The sequence below is a fragment of the Trichogramma pretiosum genome, unplaced genomic scaffold (genome assembly GCF_000599845.2).
Source record: "Trichogramma pretiosum strain Unisexual culture from Peru unplaced genomic scaffold, Tpre_2.0 scaffold131, whole genome shotgun sequence".
Classification (NCBI taxonomy): Eukaryota; Metazoa; Arthropoda; class Insecta; order Hymenoptera; family Trichogrammatidae; genus Trichogramma; species Trichogramma pretiosum.
Window position 1 is genome coordinate 235,153 of NW_019640808.1, and position 21,195 is coordinate 256,347.

The following is a 21,195-nucleotide window of genomic DNA, read 5'->3' on the forward strand; positions in this document are numbered from 1 at the left end:
ATAAAGTATTTGGAACTATAACTTTGTTAGAATTATCAAAAAATTGCATTTTATTCATATTAAATGATGAAATTGAAATCTTAAAGTTGTAATATAGCACCAAAAAAATTTAAATGAAATTAATAAGTTTTGGTTACAATTGAAAATGTTGATAAAAAAAGTACAACTTGATTAACATTAAATATCAGCTGATGATGTATTGTTTTATATGAGTAAAAATGAGAAAAAATGATAAAATTTTTTAATTAATAACTGTTACATTTATATATAATCATTTTGTATTGGAATAACAAGTCTATGGAAATTAGATACTGCTATATAATATCACACTTGTTATTATCCAATCAGTAGCAGGCTTATAATTTGAAGAATTATTTTAAATATAATGTATGTTTTTATTCATTACGCTACACCATCGTAACTAAAAAGGCTATAACATTAGTTATTTTTTCAAACATGTATTTTATTTACTGCCTATGAAATAATCATTTCAAAGAAAAAATGTCACTTCATTTGTTGAAAAAATGATAATGATCACTGAAAAATGTCTTTTAAGTTTAAACTTGTCCCTGAAAATCATTCGATGTTTCATTTGATTTCATTTGAATTTTTTCCCTAAAAATGTCTGCTTTATTTCCATAGTCTTGGGCACAATTCTACGTTGTATTCTGTCGTTGGTCATTAAAAAAACTAAGTATCTATTATGCAACAATAAATTTACATCTTGCACAATTCCTGTTTTCTTCTATAGACATATCTCTTCACTCATATCGTACATTTTCTGACATTGCGCATTATGTTAAAACTATATTAAGAATAATTGCATCATTAAAGAAACTTATAATATATATGAAACCATGGCATCATTATGCAAGCATTGTTTCACTTGTGACACTCTGACAATGATTTGGAAGTCTTTATGTATCATCAAAAAACATCAGTATACATGTATATAACGACGCATACGTGCATATAATTATCTTTTCATCGAGTGAAAAAGTCAAGTCATTAAATTTTCAACTAAAACACTTTCTTTGCTCCCAGTTTTCTTTCTTCATTTCAATAAATTTAACAGTTAGACCGGCCTATAATATTGTAAACAATAATCAATCACATTCAGTCTAAAGGGCTTCTACTGCCATAAATTTGTCGACAGAGTTTGACCTGGTAGTGAAGTCGTAGCTGGCTTTGCAGGATTGGTAACCAAATTCATACCTCCCAGCGACATTTGAGACATTTGCTGCGGCAACTGTAATCATTTTATCATTATTATTAAACTGTTGGTGAATCGCGAAAACACCAAATCAAAAGACTGAAATCTTACCTGTCCAAAAGGCTGAGCTGCAGGCTGCTGAGCAGAAAGATTCAAGAACGGATTGCTACCCGGAGCTGGTTGCAAGTTTTGCGTAGCGACCAATGTGCTCCAACCGTTATTACTGTTCATTTGAGGGGCGGAATTGGTCATACTTTGTTGCTGAATTTAGGACAAAAAAAAAGTCGTTGAACGAACCAGATCGATGAACGATAAACACATTATTATTTTTATATTCCGAAAGTACCAACCATCTGCGGCATCGTCATGGGCGAATTGTTCATCATCGGATTGGCCGCGACGGATCCGAACAGGCTCGAGTTCGAGACCATCTGGCTGCCGACGGAGTTCATCTGATGATGCATCCCTCCCATCTGCGACTGCAGATGATGATGTTGATTCGTCGGCTGATTGAAGACGCTCGCGAACTGCTGGGGAAACTGTTGCGCGGCGGGCATCGCGGCCTGATGATTGAACAGGGACGCGCCTGTAAACGGGTTCAAATCTTATTTTTTTACCATTAGTTTTCATCTACTGTTTGGACGGGGGTCGCATGCCGTGCATTAAATAAAAACAATTATAATGATAATTATAAAATTTAGAGGCGTGCGTGGACGTACCGGCGCCCACGGAGGTGGCGTTGGCCGCGGCGGAGACGCCCCCGAAGGGCTGAGCGGGCTGCGCGGCGTAGAGCGCCAGAATACTGTCCTTGGTCATTTTGCTCTTCTCCTGGGGCGTCGGTGCCGTCTGATTGAAGAAGCTCTCCTCCTCGGACTTGGCCGAGTTGTTGGCGTTCTTGGCCTCGGACGAGGTGCCGCCGCTGCTGCTGCCGTTCGTCGCGGCTGGAGCACCGGACGAGGCCGGTGGACCCGACAGGAACGAGGTGAATATGTCGTCGCTCGCCGAGCCGCTGCCGTTCGTGCTCGTTTGATTCTCCGGTGCATCTGTATTTATTTTACATAAAAAAAGAGTTGAAAATAGCGGAATTTCATAATACAATATGAAAATAGTGTATACGAGCTCTCTCTCACCAAGACCAAGAAGATCCAATATCGCAGTGTTGTTGCTACTACTGATTCTGTTGGGCTTTTGGCTGGCGGAACTATGGGGCTTGGGCAGCTGAGGTACCACCTGTGGCTTTTTCACCGGTGGCAGTGTACTCTGACTCGTGATCTTCTGACTGCTCTCCTTCTTTCGTCTGCGCTGCTTCTCCGCCTCCTCGTCCAATTCCTTGTCCCAGTTCACCTGTGTGTGTGTAATCGTTAACGAATTATTAGTTGGACATTCAATCGCACATGTGTATAATATAGGAGAAGCCAATGACTTTACCTTGGGTAATACTGGTGGCACCCACTCGCGGGCTATGTACTTTTTGTGCTCGTATTTAGCTCGAATGAAGTTTTCCAGGCTGCAGTCGGTCTGGGGCCTTCGGAAGCTGTCGGGCAGGTTCGCCTCGTACACGGCCCTCGCGCGAGAGTTTCCCATCTGTTGTAAACTCTGCGAATGAAACGAATGAGCGTGAGATCAATTTTGTCGAATAAAACCGACCGGAGGTCGTATCAATGAAGCAGAAAAAATGCGTCGACGTTAAAAAGACTCGTTGAATCGAGTTTGGACGAGGACGCAAGGAATACTCATTATTTACGTAAAGTCGAGACTCTAGATAGAAAATAAATTCGATCGGAGGCATATATATCGATCGCTCGATTTACGAAGTGAAAATCGCTCCGTCACACTTTGGTATCGCGCGCAGGCGGTTATTTTCAGACGATCCATATATCTTGGAGTTGGAAGAAGCCGTTAAAATACGTGAAAATCTATAATTACCACAACTTGATCCGGAGTCCAGGAGTCCAAATTGACGGACTTGACTTTGCTTATGTGTACGCCAAGATTTCTGTGTATGCCCGCGCATCTGATGCACAGAAATATGCCGAGATTCCAGCTTGCCCATCTTGGACCTGCAGCAACAACAACAAGAAACAACACGTTAAAAAATTTTTCGTCAAAGAGTTACAAGTTCAAATTTGTGTATCGAATTCGTATAGGAGTGTATAAAAGGTGTCCCCGTTATATGAAAGAAAGGCCTTTTTCGAGCTTCGTCAAGAGAGACTTGAAGGATGTCTCTAAAAATAAAACACAAGATCGCGAAAGAAAAGAAAAAAATCGAACGAACGAACAGTTAGGCGAGAGCGTAATGCTCCGGTGACTGCGGCAGAAGCATTATAACTTTCCGTTATCTTTCCGCCCAACGATCGCGCGAGCGCGCACGCCAAAGTCGCTTTTTATAAATTCGAGTTTCTTCGCTGTCGCGATATTTCTTTTCTCTTTTTTTTTTGGCGGGTCAATTCGATCCGCAAAGACCAAAGAGCTGGGTGAATTTTTTCGATGCAAAATTATAGGCAAGACGACGTCTCATCCGCTAATTTTCGATTTCGCATTATTCGAAGGGTGAAAATATCGTTCGTTACCGCGAAGGCTGAGTCGATTTTACGGCTGAATTATTTTCGGAGTTTCGCGCAGCGATGGATCGATACGAGCTTACATCGCGCTTCTTTTTTTACTCGATTCGCGCACGGAAAAACTAACGAACTCCTTTTATTTTACTTTCGCCGCGCCAATATCAATTGGCCAAGGTACACACGGAGCACCGGAAAACCCTCAAGTGAAAAATATCGATTATATATAGCTGTGCTGCTGCGGGCACACTCGAACAGGCAGTTTATATTATGTATGGCAGCAAGTAAAGCAGCGGGGGTCACTTGGCTAGCAGCATCACTCGAAAAGTCCGCGTGTCAACGTTATAATGCACCACCGGGCGCGCACTTATATACGCTCGAGTTGTGTTGATCGATTTGCGATACACGTTATTACCTTCCTTTAACTCTCTCTCTCTCTCTCTCTCTCACGGCGCTTTAAGCTTGTAATTTTTATTGCGCACGCCTATTTTTTTTCTAATTAATTTATTTTTCAGCCTCGCAACGCGTTACGAAGTTCTCTCTCTGCGGCTCTCGGGTTAATGCGTTAGATACACACACACACACGCGTATGCAAATACGTTGCGCCTCTATTGCGGACGGACAAATAGTTTCTCCGCACATAAACCGGCGGTGGCGAGGCTTTTTGCATCACGCTATATATACATATGCACTGCGCGACGTCCAACTCATGAATATTCATCGAGTTTTTATCGCGTAATCCGGCAAATATGCGCACACGATTTTGAGGCTATAAAGTTTTTTTTTTTTGTTAGTTGCAAGAGACGCGGTACGGACATTGATTGGAAATGATTTCTCGATTGGTCGGCTTCGTACGTATAGCATCGAAGAATCTATATAAGCTGTCGTTGAATCGATGCGCGGATTATAATCATTGCATAAAACGCGCGTGTCCAGCTCGATGGACGAGATTCGAACGAAATGAGAATGTAAGACGGTGCAATTGTGAATTCGGCATTGCACGAAGCAAATTGTCGAGCCTGCGCTATTACAGGGCTCTCAGTTCGGTGCAGCACATTTTATATTATAATATATCCTCTCTACTCGTTTGCGCGGGGGGGGGGCTCTTTTGTGCGCGCTACATACCCGCATTCCATGACGTACTGCACGGCATGTGCTAGGCTGCGTGGGTGTGTGTGTGTGCAAGTGTGCAAGTGTGTGAAATGGGTCGTGTGTGCAGCCGGCAGCAGTTGGAGCGACCAATCGATATTATATATGGGAGAGAGATAAGCCAGCCGTAAAACGACTATCCGCCTCTCTCTCTGCTGGATATAGTCGTTCTTTTATATACTGGATACATACTGCTGCACCGCCACGCGATAGATTTACTTTGCAGGTGTTCGCCTCGATATACGTTGTTGTAAGCCGATGCAGCATGCGGTGAAATGGATCGCGAAAAGTTTCGCCCACTTCGTCATATATCAGGGGGAGGAAGCGAGGATCGATTTCGATTTTGAGAGCGAGTAAGAGAGATAAGCCATCCACGCGCGTGCAACTTTACAAAGCAGATCTCCGAGAGAAGGTCGTGTCTGTATTATGCGTGTGTAATACGAATTTATCGCTCGTTGAGTTATATATATTAGGCACTAATTTCGAACAATTTCAAGATTATCCGGCTCTTGCGCCGCGCATTTCTGTATGTGTATACTCCATTGACTCGAGAGAAGCGCAGATAAAAAAGCGCCGAGTTGCGGTTAGCGATCGATGACGTTTTTTACAACGAGGTTTCATACGCGAGTACGTAATAGCTGTTATTTTTTTGGTAGAAAAAGAGGATCCGTATAAATCGTTTCGTCGCGATCGAGCCCCAATGCCTCCGCGTGCGCAAGCTCGCGCTCTCCGTGTCGTCCCATTATATTACGATACATATTTACAGCTCGAATCGCGCTGCAAAGTCATTCTATACGTGCGATATGAAATTCGCGCAAACGGCAGGCGTATGATGTAGTGAAAAAAATAAATAAATAAAAAAAAAAGCGATAATCGAGAGCGATGCGCGATTCCGCGCGATGTGTCATGTGTGCTGTAAACGCGCGGCATTGTGTTTTATTACGTGCGCACGTGTTCGTCTCCTATATAGATATATAACGTGTGCATGTTACGTATTATCCTAATCATCGGTCCCGCTGTTACATCGTCGCAGAAATCCTATTTATATATATACAACGAGTCGACGCGCTGCGCGCAGACACTTCTTCATTTTCGTCGTCGGTGGAGCTTTCGAGACTCGCTAAGCTCTCGATGCACGCGTGCTTTGAAATTTACTCGAGTGAAAAGCGTTTATGCATACGCGACGCGCTTACGTGCGTGCAGTACGACCGGGGGCTCTTATACAATGCGTATACACGCGTTGCAATTTCTTTCGTAGCGTGTGTCGCTGCACGCACTCTCGCTGCAAGCTTTTCTATATCAGAGTCGCGCGCTGAGTAATTGCCGCGCGCGCTCTCGAGGAGCTTTGAGACGATCGCATCGTCGTTGTGGCAGCGCCGCAGCGACGCGACGAGAAAAAGAGAGATAGAGAGCGAAAGCTTTTGTCGTTCTCGATGTTTTTGTTGCTGTTTTTTTTTTTTTTATTCGTATTAGTATATAAACACGTGTGCGGACGAATCGCGAGGCTGCACTTTCATTATATGCATATACTTACTGCTAATACTTGTGCGACCGATGTTTACAAACGAAACGCGAGAGAGAGAGAGAGAGAGAGAGAGAGAGAGAGCTGAATCAGCCATCGACTCGCAACTACAGCACAATTTATTATTTTCAGCGCCTACAATACGTACATTGTGTATTGCATATTAAATACGCGCGAGAATGTTTTTGGTCACTCGAGCTTTTTTCGAGTACTCGAACTTTTTCAATTGAGCTGTGGCGTAATTTATGTTTAATTTTTTTCATTTTTCCGATGTTTATATCGATAAACTTGCTCTCAATATAAGGTACTACAGTAATGAGCTTTCACTTTAAATAATGGCCGTAAGCTTACAAATAATAACATCTGAACTGATCTTTTCCAATTAATTCATTTCGATCATCAAAAAAATATGTAACATCACATTCGCATCGCAAATGACGCTCGGTTGTCGTTTTCACCCTTTGCAAATGATGTGCAGAGGAGTCGATCCGTCCGCATCGGCTTAATTCAGAGCCGCGCGCGCGCCGTTCGACTAAAAACTAGGGCCAGTCGCTCGTGTGTACATAGCCGTTAAATGCCATAACGAGGGGGGGAAATCGTGTATCGAGCGTAGTAGTTGCCACGACGCGACAACAATTACGCTTTCCAATTTAAAAACTTCGACAGTTCGTGCGTGCGTGGGTGTGGTTTAACCTAAGTATAACCCATGTGGATACGCGTATAGCGCGAGAGATAGCGAGAGAGAGAAAGAGAGTTAGAGATAAATAACGCTACAGTGACTCTGTAACTTCGACATTATATATCGACTTTGGTCTCGATGAGGTAATGAATGAATACTTAATCCTAGATCTTTTACTTGAAATAATTGTTTGTTTATTAATGAGAAAATCAAAACTCATATTTTCAAAATTTATTTAAGTTTATTTTGATCAATATTATATAAACAAAAAATTAATGCAGCACACAAACATATTAACACTAGAAGAAATACGCTGTTGACTTCTTTTTTCTCATCAATTTTCTGCCGTTCTTCCTCGCTCACGTTGAATACCTCGTTCACCAATCCGTCAGAATTGTCTCTCTGGCAAATGAGATGCAGAGCCGTCTCTCCGTCCTTGTTCGCCAAATTCTGATTGGCGCCTCGTTTCAGCAGCAGCTTGACCACGCTGTCGTCCGGACAAAAGTCCTTCTTGTTACTTTTGTACAGAGCCAAGTGCAACGCGGCGTCACCCTCGTTGTCCACGGCATCGACGTGCACCTCTTGCTGGACCTCGTCGCAGGTCTCGAAGAATATCTGCGCCAATCTACAATTCGGTGTCTTCGACGCGCAAATAACGTGAAGCGGCGTACGTCCCTTCTTGTTGCTGGCGTTCGGATTCGCGCCTCGCCGCAGCAGTAGTTCGGTCAACACTTTGTTCTTCGACTGCACGGCATAGTGCAACGGCGTGTTACCCTCGGAGTCTTGGATTTCAATTTTGACGGATTTAAGTTCGTTTTTGGCCATTGTTTCGAACGCACCGACACAACGACACGCGATCTCTTATATAAATTCGAAATTAAGCACGGTTCTTTTTCACTCCGATGAAACACGCACAGTCGGTCTTTCTCCGCTCGCGCACCGTGGCGTTATGACGTCAACTTAAATATAAATACGCTACGATCTATATACGAAGAAAGTAGACACGTAGTTAAGAGCAATACTAGCGGTAAAAACTACGTACGACTGTTGAAGTTGGTAATGAGGGAAAATAGTAAAGTCCAGCATGTATACATGGTAGGGCCCAAGTGGCATGATACAGGGGCGTTGCCCCTACTTCGTTGAAATTGGAAAAACCCGAGAGAAAGATCGAGATAGAGAGAGATAGGAAGCTACAGAAACACTGCAATCGTATATAGGCTGCTTCTATAACTTGGATCCGTTCTACGACTGATTTGACGCGACCGTCACGCAGTGGTCCAAAACCATGAAAAAGTCTTTGCGTATATTTTGAGGTATGGGCAAAACCAAAACGACCGAAGTAAAATTATTCTCTTTGATTATAAACAATTACTGCAATTACTTCATCTTGTGCGTTGTAAAGAAGTTTGGTTGGAAAATATGATTCAAAAACTATAAAAACATTGTATAAAAATTGTATATTCATTAAAAAATTTGAAAACTTTTTTCTACTCGACATAGACAGCAAAAAGTTGCAATTAAATATTTAATAATAAGAGCCGAGAAAATAATTGTGGACATAGCTTATTTAATAAGTAATAGTCTCTCAATGATAAGCAGCGAACATTGTTTTTTATGGTTTTTTTTAACTGTAATAAAAAAAAACTTGAGTACCCTACAATTTAAGTACCCAAGTCGATCGAGTCGGGTTTCTAGATTCCTCGCCCATCCTCTACTTATAAAATGCTACCAGTCGAGGAGTAAATAAACGTGTTCACGCATACACTCGACGAAGAGTGAATCCTACCGTCTACCAGCGCGATTAGCCTACACTGAAAAAATTTTGCACTGAATAATAGATGTCTACAGCGTGAATACATCTTATATTCATCAAATGAACAACTATTTATGACACAGTGAACAAAAAACAGTATACTAATATTTTGAAGGGAATCATTTGTCACTGTGACAAGAATTTGGCTTCACGCGTGACGGTATATTGCGATATCGACAATGCACATGTCAGAACCACCGTAAAGCCAACGCTCGAAAGCAATTACCGCTACGCATGGCACTATTTATTAGCTGGCTGGCTATAACATATATGTATACAAAACGGATAAATTAATTTTTTTCCGTGTAAACTTATTAGAAACTGTATCATTTGATACACATATTCATGCTTATGAAGTCATTGAAACAAATCGCCACACTGTTGTTACTAGGCATAACTGATAAGCGATATTTTTGTTACCTTTGTAAATAATATTGATAAGTACAATAAATCACGACTATTTTACTGCAATATTTTATAAATCTTTTTTTTTTAAATAACAAAGTTTTTACAATATTTTCGAATATTATAAAGAAAATAGGCTCGTTTATGTAAGATTTTATTTAAATATAGTCCAATCGTCTAATCGACAACAAAAAGTGCTTGATAATCGCGTTCACCGTGAACCTAAATTCATGTCACCGTAGCCGTGAACTTTCTTCAAGTTAACTGTTGAATATAAAGTTAAGACACTATAGTGTGATATCAATAAAAGACCACAGGTGAACACGAATTCAGTGCAAAATTTTTTCAGTGTATACGAAATGTATTCGACCGTGCCAACGAAAACTGCCACTTTTGCACCAGCAGCCAGGACAACCGGAGTAACAAGTGCTTCTTGGTACTGAACGGTACCTATAATATGTGCACTTTTAAAAGCTGTACTTTCATTTCATCCCAAAAGCTCGGATACATTCGTTTTCGTCCGAATGTTTTTGTTGGCAGACAAATATCGAGTTATAATTTTTGCGCGCAGTAGTGTTCGTATGATTTTTTTGCCAACACGTTGGTTGAAAATATTTGAAATAAAAAAATAAATAAAAGCAATTCCTGATGCTACATTTCGTTGCGATATACATACACGACGAGCACATATTATTGAATAACCATATAATGTAACGTCGAATGGGCATATCGAGAGCGAGACTATGCGCACGCGGACAGTGAAAGTTTTGTGTATTTTGCTACTCCACACGCATTAAATGTAATCTCAGGTGCACACGTTATTATTCGTAGATATATATTAATGCGCCGATGTGATATGAGCCAGGTATATAATATATTGTGATACGCAACGCGTTACCTGCGCCGCCATGTGCATCCGCGTCTAATACATAATAATCATGTTACACATTTCAAATGCCGCGCGGCTAATGATGTGTGTCAAGTCCATCGCGACGACTATATACGCGCCGAGTTGTATATATAGCCAAGCAGCAAACTAATATCTGCTCTATTACATACGCAAAGCGATAAACGAGAGCTCCGTGACTTTTCTTATGATATACGTACAATAGGCAGACGGACGCACATCGCGTTGATATTATTATGTACACACTTTTATCGTTGTGTGCACGTGAGGTGGGCCACATGTATTACAGCGCGTGTGGCGTCCGAGAGAGCTGTCCCGCAAACTTTGGTTCATTTTATTTTTTTATTTTTTTTTTTACTTTTTTTTAATCTCTCATCGGGGGAGAGTACATGCGGAAATTCCAAGGACGGTGCGTGCCGAGAGACGAGCGCGGAGACAGCGATGACTTTTCGGAGCCACGGAGAGAAGCTGCTGCTGCTACTGTCTGTGTTGTGTGCCAGAGATTTTGACAAAAAAAAAAAAAAAAACTGGTTTCTGAGCTATGCGCCATGCTCAGAAGAGATCTCTCGACGCGCGCGAATCAGTTATAACCGAGCAAGCGCGAGACACGTTCGATGCTAAATTCGTTGATTGTACTTTTCGTGATCCGAGACGAAATAAGCCCTGGACATACGAATCGGACGATGTATATGTTTGCGTGTACGCATACCATTCAGGCTTGACGGAGGATAATATGGATAGGTATAATGCCGCAAAAAAAGATCGCGGTGGTGTTAGATTTATACAAGAATGTAAGATCCAACGTAGGTATAATTACAGAAAAAGGCTAGGAGCGGGTCGATTTTTCATTTATGTACACTCTGCGGTGCACACACGCATTATAGACAGTATATACAAGTATATAAGAATGTATATAAGTATCAGCGAGCCTCCTCGCGCACCGGCAGGTATATAGCCGCGAGGCAAATAGCAGCCATCCTTTCATACATACATACATACATACAATATCGTGCATACACTTGGCGCGATATAGACTTGGCAAGACTACTTGCTGTATGTAAGCATATGCAATATATGTGTGTGTGAGCTGCGGCAAACAAAAAGTTGCAACTTGTATCATCGCGCGGTGTGTATAATATACAGCAAGTGTCGCATACATACACGAGTAAAGGGACACGAGTAGAGGGACGTGCTTTCATGGCGTTTATATCATTGTAACTACTTTTATTTTTTTTTTTTTGCTTTATTGCCTCTTTCGCTCTCGTAGATGACGTGGTGTATACGCGATCCAATTGTCATCGACACGCACAGCAGCAGCAGCGACGACGAGTACAAAGGAAAAAACGCGTGCCGCGGCGCGATATATAGTGTAGTATACCTTATATACCATGCTATGTTGCTGCTTCTTTGGACCCTACCTGTACACTCGGACGAGGCACACACGCATATATATATAGTAGCATCGTGTGCACGGAACTTGTATATATATATGTTTCGAACCTCGCTGGTATGTGTCTGCCATGAGTGCTGTTATATATATATACAGCATATATAAGTATCGAGGGAGAGAGAGAGTGAGGCCGAGAGAGCCGACTCCGAATCGCATACTCCGTGCGTTATACGTATGTGTACTTTATGAAAGACTGAGTCAGAGAGATTGTGTATGTGTGTGTGTGTGGATAATTAAGCCCGTGCTTAAGCGAGTCGCCGTTACCTTTTGCATCGCAGTCGACGCAGTATTTGTTGTCCTCGTCGCGCAACATCTGCGTGAGCAGCGCCTGGCACTTGTCCTGTATCTGTTTGGCACGCTCCTTTTCCGAGCGCGACATGTTTGCTACCCGTTGAGTCTTCTCTCACTTTATATATTCGATATTATATTTATTATAAAATGCACGTAGGTAGCCGCTCGCGGGGATACCTCTGCGCCTGCAAACACACACACACACACCGAGAGGGATGAAATCTATGACTCTTCTTTCGCGAAACGATACAGAGACTGACACGCGCACGCACACACACCGAATTCCAAACTAATGTATAAGAACTGTGCACTGCCTGCTGCTGCTGCTGCCTCGTGTGTTACTACTGCTGCTGCTGCTACTGCTGCTTCGTCCACTGGTTCGCGCGACTGAGTGTGTGTGTGTGTGTAAGTGTGCAGCAGCGCGTATTATTATTATAGGTTGCTCCGATTTGGCGACGATAGCAAAAGTTGGCGTGCGTGTATGCGCGAATTTCACATATACATATAACAGTTAGCAGTGAAACGAGCGAGAAAGAGACGGCGGTGCGATCAGCAGGAGGAATCGAGGCAACTTCACTCGTTCGCTGTCGAGTCTCCGAGCGCCGTATTATAGTTGCCGCTGCCGCCAACGCGACGTACTACCACTACTTCATGGGCATACACACAACACACAAACGGCCAGCGAGAGATATGATACGACCACACGACTTGTATATAAAACACAGTCCGAAACAGAGAGAGAGAGAGAGAGAGAGATGGTCGCGATCGAGCTGCTACTATAATACAATACGATGTATATATAGGCGACGTGCGGAGTCGATCGCGCTACGTCGACGACTGCAGCTTTATAACCGCGCAGCACAGAGACTGACTCGCTGCTGCTGCTGCTGCTGCTGCTGCTGCACAATGTAGGATAGGATATATAAAAATGTGCAGTGCATCGGTGCGCAGAGTCATCATCGCAGACACGTTCGCGGCTCTTTGCAGTGCGCCTTGTGTAGCTGCACTTGAACCAGGCGCTGCACTCGAGGCTCTCGTATATATATAGCTTAGCGAGACTCCGACTTTATGTATACCCTCTATAATGGAGAGCTTTATCGACGGGGGTAGGTCGCGCGCGCGCGCCGACGAGTGCAGCTGTACTCGCGCTACCATACGTAATATGTATGTATAACTGCTGGCGAGGGTGGAAATTTCTCATTTCCTTTCTTTTTTTCTTCGCTGCCGAGATACGCATGTGATACAGCAGCAACGCGAGCTGAACGTATACGGTTGTGTCGTTGCTATGACGATGTGTTTGGCGGAGTATACGGGGAGGAAGGAGCTTTTTGACGTCGATTCAGAAAAGCTCTCGTATTCGAGCGTTACGCGCTGTTTGACCCGATGATCGCTCGAGCTGTTTGGGTTGCGCAAGCTGCTCGGTTCTTCCCTTGCGTTCGTCATTGATATCCTTACTTTTTCTTCGTTACTTATTTTTCGCTCGTATTCAAATCATGGAATTTACTGATACCGCATCGCGTTGCCCACCACCGACGTATACATGGTCGCATGGTCGCTCCATTTGCACTGGGTCACTGTAAACGATCCGACGTATGTCTTTGCACAGCCGTAGACAATTCATTGGAAACTACGATACACGTTTGATGAATGAATTCTTAATTATACTGGAAAAACGCAGTTAACGACGATTCGTTGATCGAGAAATTTTGCGATCGGAAAAAAATTTTAAATTGCGGATAAAATCTATCGTTTCATGAATTCGAAAATCACGCTTGTCATTCATCGACTCGTGATGTGCAACTCTCTGGCTAAAGATCGAAGTGAATATTAAATTATTATAGGATAAATTTACGAAACAAAATGATTTATCTCGTCTCCCTTTAATCTTTCAAATGTAAGCCTACTTTTTTAAAATAAGCCAAGATTCTAATTGCTTATATCCGGTTTTTATTTATCTCGCTCGAGGGGACTCGCATATACATATAATAAGCGATCGTACACGATCGTCTCCGTCGGCGAACGAGCGCACGAGTTACAAAAAATACGAGTTACGAACGAGCACTGAAAATTGCATTTAGTACAACAACCCTCGACACATGCTTGCATAGGTATATAGTTGACACGGGATGGTAAAAAACAATAACATCGAGTAGTGCGTGCGCACATTTCGCTGAACGCCATGGCTCATCTTCATCACACACTACAAGTAGTATTAGCTTTTATCGTAGAACAAAAACCACTTCTCCCACCCTGTCGCCCCCGCCGCGACCATTAAATGGTGATATCTGCAGGGTATTCGTATACATATCGCGTCGATTCCGTGAAATCGCGCGCCCGAATTGCCCGCGCGATGTCAATCGCCGCGCAGCCATGCTCGTGCGCCAACTACGCGCAGCGACCTCATGTGTACAGTGCGGACGAAGTCTACATCAGCGCACTCGGCGCGTTATGTTACGTGTGCCGTCTGTTTACCTATGTCAGCCACGGCGTCGTATCTATGTTCCACAAGGCGCGTTCGAAATGCGCAAGCGTTTCACGCACGCACACACACAAGTCGACAACGAGAAGCGCAGCGCAACTTACACTACTATACGCACACACTGACTGAGAGCCAAGTATGTGCTACAGCTTGTATGATGCTCTCATAGAGTGGCTCACCAGTCGGCAGCCCAGCAGCAGCAGCAGCAGCAGGCAGTCCAGCAAAATATATATATAGGAGAGGCGACGTGCATCCTCCCCGACGCGACATCCTCCGACTGCACCTCTAGGCCGAGGAGTCCTAGAGCAGCTGCAGCAGCCCGTCTAGCCGTCGAAGAGACAACAGCAGCAGCAGCCAGTTATCTCGATACGACTCTGTGATACCACTAAAAAAAAAAAAAAACTCGGTGCGGTTGCCCGTCTGTCTGTGCGTACTCGTGGAAAAAAGTGTTGTGTCAAGTTCTAGACGACGCGCTGTGCTCTTCCGAAATCTTCCTCTCTCGTGCATTCGAACGACCGAATGATCAACCAGTGAAAACATTATACACACTACGAGTGTGCCGTGATTATCGTCACCTTACTGTGCGTTAAGCACCACAACAAATCCACGCGTCCGCGAGTGTTTTTTCTGTGTTGTTGTATACGCGTGCTTCGAATCCAAGCATCATAGTCGTCGTCGTCGCAATTACGAGACGGTGCAGCATTTATTATTGAAGCCTCCCGAGCAGCATCGGACGAGCTTCGTGTTCGGTCGACGACGTTTCAAATTCATTGCCATTGAGAATCACTGTGTTGCTCTTCTCGGCGTTAACCTAGCTACCTTCTTTATCAAGATTGGCAAAGTAAATATTGCGGGGCACGCGCGTCGCTCTCCGTACAGTTTTCTGCCTCTCTCTCTCTCTCTTCTGTGTGTGTGCGTGAACACTCGTACCAATACTCATACACGCTCGACAGCAGCAGCAGCAATAACGCGTCCGGCTACAGCCGACTCTTCCGCACGCTTTTCATGACTGAAAGTCGCTGAATACCCTCCTCGCGTCGAGAGGCTGTGGACCGGCCGACGATGTCTCGTTGTTGAGGCCTGCAGTGCAGCACCAGGAAGACTCCGCTACACATACTGATTCATCAACCGAAGCCGTGTTTCGCGCGTTCGAACGTGCGTGTGTGTGTGCGTGTGCTTGTGTAAATACAGAAGAATAATATCGTACGGTGCATCAGCGTGTTGGCGTCTCCTCGCGTATTTTTTTCCGCCGAGAAAAATATGCCACCGAGCGGGCCCTGCCGAGAACATTTGTGTATTCTCAGAGACTCCTATCTTGCTCATCACTCGAGACTATTTCTAACTTGAGCCTCGTTGTACATGTATACGCTCCCGTGTAATATGTAAATTATCTCCTTATCGTACCGATCTAAGCGTACCAAGAGCTGTATATATATATATATAAAGAAAAGTTATATACTTGTACATTTTTACCTTATACATAGTAATTTATACGTTATAAATATTAAGTATCGAGCGTGATAAAGAGTTAGACTCGGTTCGTTCTTTTTTATCGTATACACATAACTGACATTCTACGCTCCGTGTGCGGTGTAGAGCTCGGCGTTCGATTTGTAAATCGTTGAATAATAATAAATAAGTGAGAGCCCGACGAAAACATGAGTTCCGCGAACAGTGCCAACAATGCCAGCAAGGAGGCGGCATCGTCCGAGAAGCCCCAAGAGACTGGCGGCAACGTGCAAACGATAGCCCAGAACTTGACTGCCATGACCGTGCACAGTCTCCAGAGCGTCCAGGGTACCGTCTCGGCTGGTGGCATCGTCGGCAAGACCCTCTCGCTGGATCTCAACAATTCCAAGCTGCTCATGAAGCCCGCGAATAACGTCGTCGGCTCGAGCTCCGACTCAAAAATCACGAGCACGGTAAGTAATGATGCACTACACGTGCCTGAATGTATCTCAAAAAAACTTTCGAAATCCATTCTTTATCTTTTCCCTCCCCTCTCGTCGTAGCTTCGGATTCCTTCTATTTCTTGAATGACTATTATTATAGTTTGAAACTTGCTACGCTCGCGCTCATTCCTTCTTTCTCTATCTCTCTCTCTCTCGCTTTCTCTCGTGCAAGCATGCGGTGTTCTGCTCGAAGTCGTAATGCGCCTGCTCCTATGATTTAAAAAAGTAAACAATTACTTTCGAAATGCCGTCATTCGAATTATCTGAAATAAATTGTATCTTAGATTTATTTGAAAAATCGTTTTTTTATCTACAGTTTTGGGTTGTGGTCTTTCATTAAAATACAACTTTTTTAAATGTTTTTAAATATATTACTCTTTATTAATTATTCTTTAAATTTTTTACTTTTGCAACAATCTTTCAAATCATGTATTAGTTAAGAGAAACTTTTCAATTATAACTATAAAGATATTAATTATAAAAATGTTCATTATTTGATACATTTTTTTATTACTTCTAGTTTTGTCCAGTGCCTGGTCAAACAGTTAGAATTATAGCACCTACTATGATAAACGTGGAGCGACAAGCTCAAACTCAACTGCAGCAAGGTGGTCAAACGACTCAACAAATTGTCACTAGTATTCCATCAACTTTTCATGTTCCTCGAGGACCAGCAGCAGTAGCAAACATATCTACACCCAGAGCCACTGTTGCGACACCTCTAAGGACTTTGTCGCAACCAATATCAATCAGTAGACCTGGGTAAGTAAAAATACTTTATCATTGATCAAATGTAACTCATTAAAACAACGCGCCAAGATAAGGCCAGCCCAAAAATAAAATTTGTAATCCAGTTTTCAGTATCTACTACTGAATATATTTCCATAAAAATAAAGGTCACTGAAAAGATTTGAATCGTCTCAAATATGGTTTTTAACAAACAATAAAAAGATACAAAATATTCATTTTGAAGAGCCAATTATAATTAAAATTGAATTGACATCACAGTGTAATTTTTACTTATTTTCATAACTAAATTTAAATTTATATCAAACAAAATTATTTATTTAGTTTTTTTATTTACACTAAAATCTATGCATGCTCACTTGCGTGCTTCTAGTACAGTGAAATTGACTCCATTCCAAGGATACCCAGCACGTATTTCTGCAGTTGATTTTAGTAAACCGAAGATTGTTAACGTAGATCGGTAACTAGTCAATTATTTTATTTTTTATTTTTATTTGTTAAAGAGGTAAAAAAATCATGAATGACCATTTCAAGTACTACAATTCCATCAATTTGTCTGTACTTGGTTATGAATGAGAAAAAATTGTCCTAAAAAGTATATGGTATTCTTGATAAATTAAATATGTGTATAAAAATGATTAATTTTTTCTATAGAAGCTTGTATTATCTTTCTTTTTTTTATCAAAATTTTGAATTCGAAATTGGCTGTATAATTGTATTTTATTTGATTTATCAAGGATAAATGTGGCTGGTGTTGTACAAAAATATGATAAAAAAATATTGCACTGATTGACTTTTAATATTTTTCATTCCTTATATACTGTAAAACTACTGGAATCTACAAATATTCAAATTTAATCTTATGCAATCTTCAAGTGTAATATCTTAGCATTAAAATAATGTTTGCTTTAGGACAAATACAACGGTTTCAAATACAGTTCAGTGGCAGCCCAAGGGTTCTGTTGTATATGCAGCACCTCAAAGAACGGATACCGGACCACGACATACAGTTCCTGTAGTCAGTCGTCAAGGCACGCGTCCAGCTGTTTTCACTGCAATTGCTCAGCAAACGTCCCAGCCACAAGCACAATCTATGACCCCTCAGATTCAAACCCAACCTACTCCATCTCAACCGCGCTTGATAAATCAAACTCAAGTGTCTATGGGTGGGCCAATTCAAAGAACTGTTGTTACTAGTATACCAACAAAATTAGTGACACCAGTGTTGCAACCAACAAGATTACCAACACCTCCTACTAGACCGCCGACTCCACAAGTTATAACAAATGTATCTGCTCCAACCAGAAATATTCAGGTAAAAATATATATTACATTCTGAAAATTCATAAATTCCCTCATGGGAGTTTGTTCAATTTGCCCCCAAGCATGCACAATAAATTAATAAAATTAATGCAATGAAGCAAGGTTAAAGTACGTTTATTTACTAAAGTTTAATAATGAAAGATAACTATTAGCGATAAATATTCTTTGAAAGTTTATTCGCGATTGACACAAGTTCGTACTATTTTTCACGTGGCGTACTTACCCTTCATTATTTCTAGATAATGCCTTAAAATAAAAACTTGATAATAGTTTTAAAGAACCTCGGGTGTTTACTAAAAAATGCATTTAATTCCAGACAAACCAAGTAGGACGAACAGCAGGTGGCTCCACCATTAACCGTATAGCGGTGGCAACTTCGGTCATCGGCGCTCCAAACCGCGTGGTCGTTACCACAGTTCAAACCAACGTGCCGAGACAGTTAACCATAAACACTGCGCCAGGCACCACCAGCTCAGTCAGTCGAATCTTCGTGCCACAAGCATCACAACAGACACAGCAGCAACCACAATCTCAACAACAAAGTACACAACATCAGCAGCAGCAACAACTGCAGCAGCAGCAACAACAACAGCAGCAACAACAACAACAGCAACAACAGCAACAACAACAACAGCAGCAGCAGCAGCAACAACAACAGCAACAGCAGCAACAACAACAACATCAACCACCACCCCAACAACAAGGTGGCACCAGAATCGTTCAAGCAGTGGCACCGTTGGCTAACTTTAGCCAAGTATCGCGAGTCATTGCCACGACATCAACGAGCGTGGGCGCACCGGGAAATGTCACGCGCGTAGCTCAGACGGGACCTGCCTCGGTCGCACGCATCACCGGCATGTCGCTGCACCAGATGCCGCTCGCGCCCACGCGCACCCCGCTCAAAGTCACGACCCAGGGAGGCACACAGACTCTGCAAACCGTCCAATTGAAAACGGCGAACGTGGCGATGCAGCCGCAGACCCAAGTGCAAGTCCAGGTATCGCAGCAGTCGCAACCGCAACAGCAGCATCAATCGGCCATGGGTTCGAGGTCCATGGGTGGTAGTTCCGGTGTCGTTGTCACGACGGTCGCGCAAACCGGTCAACAACAACAATCGGGACAAACGCAATACGTGCAATCTTCACCGCATCCGACCACCTATTTCTCTATCGAACCCTCAGGTACGATACCCTCAGGTACCTTATTATTTCTATTGTTATTTCTATTGTTTCAGCAAATTTGTTTATTTTACGGACGAACTTTTATCAACTTATAGGAGCGTACTCGCCGTATCGTCAATCATCCGTACAGCCCGTGAGATTAGTCGTAGATCAAGGTTACGAAGAACCACTCACAAAGACAAATGCATCACCGAGGCCCAGCATACTTAGGAAGCGAGATATCGACACGAGTTTGGCGCCGAAAGGTAATTGGATCGTATGATTATAATTTGCTTGCGATTTAATGCAACAGCAGATGTAAATATATATCTATTCTTTATTTCAACCTCTTATAGGAGCAGCGAAAAATCTAGTTCCAGTTTTGGCGTCTCTTCCATCCGCGTCGAATGCACCGAGCCCGCCTTCCTCGCCGAAGTGCGATCGCGATAATGGAAATCAGAGTACGGGGTCTACTACTGAATCTGCCACGTCGTCACCTGGTCCAGACGATGAGCCCGAAAGGTCGCGTATCATCATCAATCCTCAAGTGGAAATGTCGCCCAGGAAGAAACCGCGTAAACAACAATTAGCCGGCGTCGAATTGACGGAATCGCGCTGTCACGTTGAAGATATGCAGTTTATTACCGAAGAAAAAATTCACAGGAAAGAAGTCAAAGAGGAACCTAGAGAGAAACAAGCGGAGAAACGCTCAAACTCTCATTTAGACTCGAAGACGCCACAGACGCCGACGAGTAAACCAAAATATACTCGGATAAGTATGCTAGGTAAGTTTCGTAACTCTAATATTTCATTCATCTTTTCGGTAAAATATAAACTGTTATATTTTAAAAATCTTTTTTTTAGAGGGTGTAGCCTGGAAGGATAAGTGGGGAAAACGATTTAATCATTTCAAACGTCATAGCGATGTGCGAGCAAAAGAGGAGAAAAAACCTACGGTTTCTGATATAGCTCAACAAAAACAGGTTTTACAAAGAGTTCACGGTTGGAAACTGTATCACTTGAAAACCCAAATGGAAGAAATGGCCGAAGTAGAAAAATCGGTACGTATTTTGCTTACCACAACGACACAGTACCATATTTCGTTCGATTTTTCAATAACTCGATACTTTTAAATTATAGGTTTTTGATAAATTGAAAGCTACTTTGGCGGTATTAGAATCTCAACAGACGAAAGGGAAAAAAGACGATGGCTTAGAAAAAGCCATGGAGCTAATTAAAGGAAATACACAAAGAAGTAATTTAATAAACGAAGGCCTGTCTGATGCCCGCAAACAACTTACTACCATACTTGGACATAAGGATAACGTAGCAGAATTATTACAAAGATGTGGCAATAAAAGGCCACAGAAAAAAAGAGATAATAAATAAATGTGAGAAATCAAATTTAATGTAAGAGAGTTTATTAAATGTGCGTGTTCATCGAGAATGTTATTTTTATTAAAAATTATATAAGAACTAAAATAAAAAATTCTGAAACTTGAAAGACTGATTAAATGTTAATTCACTTTGACCCTATAAAAATGTGA

At 42.3% G+C, this 21,195-nt stretch overlaps 2 protein-coding genes across 3 annotated transcripts; one reads left to right on the plus strand and one right to left on the minus strand.

The window, feature by feature from the left end:
- Positions 1-171: 171 nt before the first annotated feature.
- On the minus strand, positions 172-12,837 carry LOC106657608 (stromal membrane-associated protein 1). 2 transcript variants are annotated; one of them, XM_014379208.2, is made up of 8 exons: positions 11,961-12,837; positions 3,140-3,273; positions 2,642-2,809; positions 2,344-2,557; positions 1,933-2,256; positions 1,564-1,799; positions 1,325-1,474; positions 172-1,249 (listed from the first exon to the last, which is right to left on the minus strand). In XM_014379208.2, the coding sequence occupies exons 1-8, from the start codon at positions 12,073-12,075 to the stop codon at positions 1,133-1,135; spliced, it is 1,458 nt and encodes a 485-aa protein (XP_014234694.1). In that variant the 5' UTR covers positions 12,076-12,837; the 3' UTR covers positions 172-1,132. The 2 variants fall into 2 exon arrangements, with proteins under 2 accessions (XP_014234694.1, XP_014234693.1); XM_014379207.2 differs by having other exon boundaries at positions 1,564-1,817; positions 11,961-12,836.
- Positions 12,838-14,626: 1,789 nt separating this feature from the next.
- Positions 14,627-21,152, plus strand: LOC106657655 (histone deacetylase complex subunit SAP130-B). The gene is made up of 10 exons (XM_014379271.2): positions 14,627-16,388; positions 16,939-17,180; positions 17,539-17,625; positions 18,078-18,480; positions 18,805-19,030; positions 19,193-19,669; positions 19,765-19,914; positions 20,005-20,433; positions 20,513-20,709; positions 20,789-21,152. The coding sequence occupies exons 1-10, from the start codon at positions 16,125-16,127 to the stop codon at positions 21,035-21,037; spliced, it is 2,724 nt and encodes a 907-aa protein (XP_014234757.1). The 5' UTR covers positions 14,627-16,124; the 3' UTR covers positions 21,038-21,152.
- Positions 21,153-21,195: the final 43 nt, after the last annotated feature.